The 3265-nt window shown below is 44.4% G+C and overlaps 1 protein-coding gene across 1 annotated transcript; it reads right to left on the reverse strand.

The window, feature by feature from the left end:
* Positions 1-1048: 1048 nt before the first annotated feature.
* Positions 1049-2290, reverse strand: LOC113928550 (glyceraldehyde-3-phosphate dehydrogenase-like). The gene has a single exon (XM_035727806.1). It carries the CDS (start codon positions 2273-2275, stop codon positions 1274-1276), a length of 1002 nt encoding a protein of 333 aa, XP_035583699.1. The 5' UTR covers positions 2276-2290; the 3' UTR covers positions 1049-1273.
* Between the last annotated feature and the right edge of the window lie 975 nt (positions 2291-3265).

Raw genomic sequence — 3265 nt, forward strand, 5'->3', positions numbered from 1 at the left:
GTGAAATAAATCAATCAGAGAAAGACATATATCATATGACCTCACTGATATGAGGAATTCTTAATCTCAGGAAATAAACTGAGGGTTGCTGGAGTGGGGGTGGGGTGGGAGGGATGGGGTGACTGGGTGATAGATATTGGGGAGGGTGTGTGCTATGGTGAGCGCTGTGAATTGTGCAAGACTGATAAATCACAGACCTGTACCTCTGAAACAAATAATACATTATATGTTAGGAAAAAAAAAAAAGAATTAGAAGATAGCAGGAGGGGAAGAATGAAGGGGGACGGAAATCCGAGGGGGAGATGAACCATGAGAGACGATGGACTCTGAAAAACAAACTGAGGGTTCTAGAGGGGAGGGGGGTGGGGGCATGTGTTAGCCTGGTGATGGGTATTAAAGAGGGCACGTTCTGCGTGGAGCACTGGGTGTTATGCACAAACGATGAATCATGGAACACTACATCCAAAATTAATGATGTAATGTATGGTGATTAACATAACAATAAAAAAATTTAAAGAAGAAAGTAAAAAAACTTGCTGTTCCAGGTCCAGCAAACTGTAACTAACTGTAGAGGCCCCCACATGTGCAGACATTAAGTGTTATCTTCTAAGGTTGATAAGTCATTCAAAATCTCTTAGAATTTCCTCTTTTAATTCAATTGTATTTTATCTGGTCATCTGGGGGAAGGAGAATTGATTAAGATTTGTTTTGTGTTTTTAAAATTATTAATTTTTATTCTCCATCCATATGCTTGTCTTTCTATGTTTATTGACTAGTTTTAAAAAATGAGTGTGTTTTCCCTTTGGTGCTTCCCTAGCTACGGTTATTGAAAAGCATTTGCTTTACCTGGTTTCTGCAAGAAAATTTGTCAAAATTAGAAAGTTTTACCTTGGCAAACTGCACACAAAATCTATCATTTTGTAGTCCCATCATCTAGAGGAACTGAAAGCATGGTATTAAGACTGAATTGGTTCTTGCATCAAGATTTTAGAAATAGGTTTTATCGACCTTAACAATTGAACAACATCACTATATGTGATATACCTAGTTTTTTTTTTTTTTTTTTTGGCTGGGTACAGTATACTTTATTGATGGTACATGACAAGGTAGGGCTCCCCAAGCCCCTCCCCTTCTTCAGGGGGTCTGGGATGGAAACGGTGGAGGTCGGGAGATTCTCAGTGTTTTGCGGGATAAGTTGGGGCAGGGACTCCCCAGCAGCTGAGGGCCTCTCTCTTCCTCTTGCTCTCGCTGGGGCTGGTGGTCCAGGGGGCTCTTACTCCTTGGAGGCCATGTGGACCATAAGGTCCACCACCCGGTTGCTGTAGCCGAATTCATTGTCATACCAGGAAATGAGCTGGACAAAGTGGTCGTTGAGAGCAATGCCAGCCCCGGCATCGAAGGTGGAGGAGTGGGTGTCACTGTTGAAGTCGCAGGAGACGACCTGGTCCTCAGTGTACCCCAGGATGCCCTTGAGGGGGCCCTCTGAAGCCTGCTTCACCACCTTCTTGATGTCGTCATATTTGGCAGCTTTCTCCAGGCGGCAGGTCAGATCCACGACAGACACGTTGGGGGTGGGGACACGGAAGGCCATGCCAGTGAGCTTCCCGTTCAGCTCAGGGATGACCTTGCCCACAGCCTTGGTAGCACCAGTGGAAGCAGGGATGATGTTCTGGGCAGCCCCTCGGCCCTTGCGCCACAGCTTCCCAGAGGGACCGTCCACGGTCTTCTGGGGGGCAGTGATGGCATGGACGGTGGTCATGAGTCCCTCCACGATGCCGAAGTTGTCATGGATGACCTTGGCCAGAGGAGCCAAGCAGTTGGTTGTGCAGGAGGCATTGCTGACAATCTTGAGGGAGTTGTCATACTTCCCGTGGTTCACACCCATCACGAACATGGGGGCGTCGGCAGAGGGAGCAGAGATGATGACCCTCTTGGCCCCGCCCTTCAAGTGGGCCCCAGCCTTCTCCATGGTGGTGAAGACCCCAGTGGACTCCACAACATACTCAGCACCAGCATCACCCCACTTGATGTTGGCGGGATCTCGCTCCTGGAAGATGGAGATGGACTTTCCATTGATGACAAGCTTCCCGTTCTCAGCCTTGACTGTACCGTGGAATTTGCCATGGGTGGAATCATACTGGAACATGTAGACCATGTAGTTGAGGTCAGTGAAGGGATCATTGATGGCGACAATATCCACTTTGCCAGAGTTAAAAGCAGCCCTGGTGACCAGGCGCCCAATACGGCCAAATCCGTTCACTCCGACCTTCACCATCGTGTCTCAGGGTCGCGGCTGGCACTGCACCAGAATTCGCGGCTGTCTGTCGAATGGGGAGGAGCAGAGAGCCGTGATATACCTAGTTTAAGCAATCACCAGTTTAGGTTCAGGGCTTGCAGAAGTTTTGCCAACTCTGGGTCTGAAACTTATTTTGTTCTTATCGTATATGAAGTTAGCTTATCCCACTGAAAAATAGGATATTTAAGGTATCAAGAGAAGAATAATTGACTTTTAGTAAAAGCACATATAATTGGGAAAAACATTTACTTGATGTGAACTGGGCTAATTTTTATGAGTTTATAAACTTTCTTTCTCTTTGCATGAGAGTTTCTTGCAATATTGTTATTATTAAAATTATCACGTCAGTTCCTACATTAAAAGAGAATTACATTATTATAATTTCCGGTTGCATTTTTCGAGAGTTCAATTTTGAATGGCAAACCAAAACGGAAATGCTTTCAATTACATAGGGCAAAAAGGTAGAAAATGTGTACTAAAGTAAAAGTACTTTCAAAAATTACAGAAGTCCGTTCATGCAGGGAAAACGGACATGTGATATACCACTACCTGGAAACTCCAGTCACAGGCCCTAAAATAATCACATGTGGCCTCTAAGAGTCCAATATGATTACTTCTTTGAACCATCATCCAGAGAAGAAAAGGTAAATACTTCACCCCTGTCAACTCCTAATGGAGCAGAAAGCTTGGCTCAACAGTAGACTATGAAGCAAGAAATGTCCTCTGTAACTGCACCAACTAAAATGGTTGCCTTTTCTCAATGCTAAAAGATTAAGAGTAATAATAAGGTACTGTATTGCATTATTGATAACTATTCCTAGCATTAGTGAAAATGCCAGGCAAGAACCAGAAATCCTATTTTCACTTATAGGCCAAAATCTCTTGCTTTATCAATTTTTATCCTTTATCAGCTACTCCCAAAACAGATGACCTCAAAGTGTCAAATGGTAGCTTCAAGCATGAAGAGAT

Source organism: Zalophus californianus, chromosome 5 (genome assembly GCF_009762305.2).
Source record: "Zalophus californianus isolate mZalCal1 chromosome 5, mZalCal1.pri.v2, whole genome shotgun sequence".
Classification (NCBI taxonomy): domain Eukaryota; kingdom Metazoa; phylum Chordata; class Mammalia; order Carnivora; family Otariidae; genus Zalophus; species Zalophus californianus.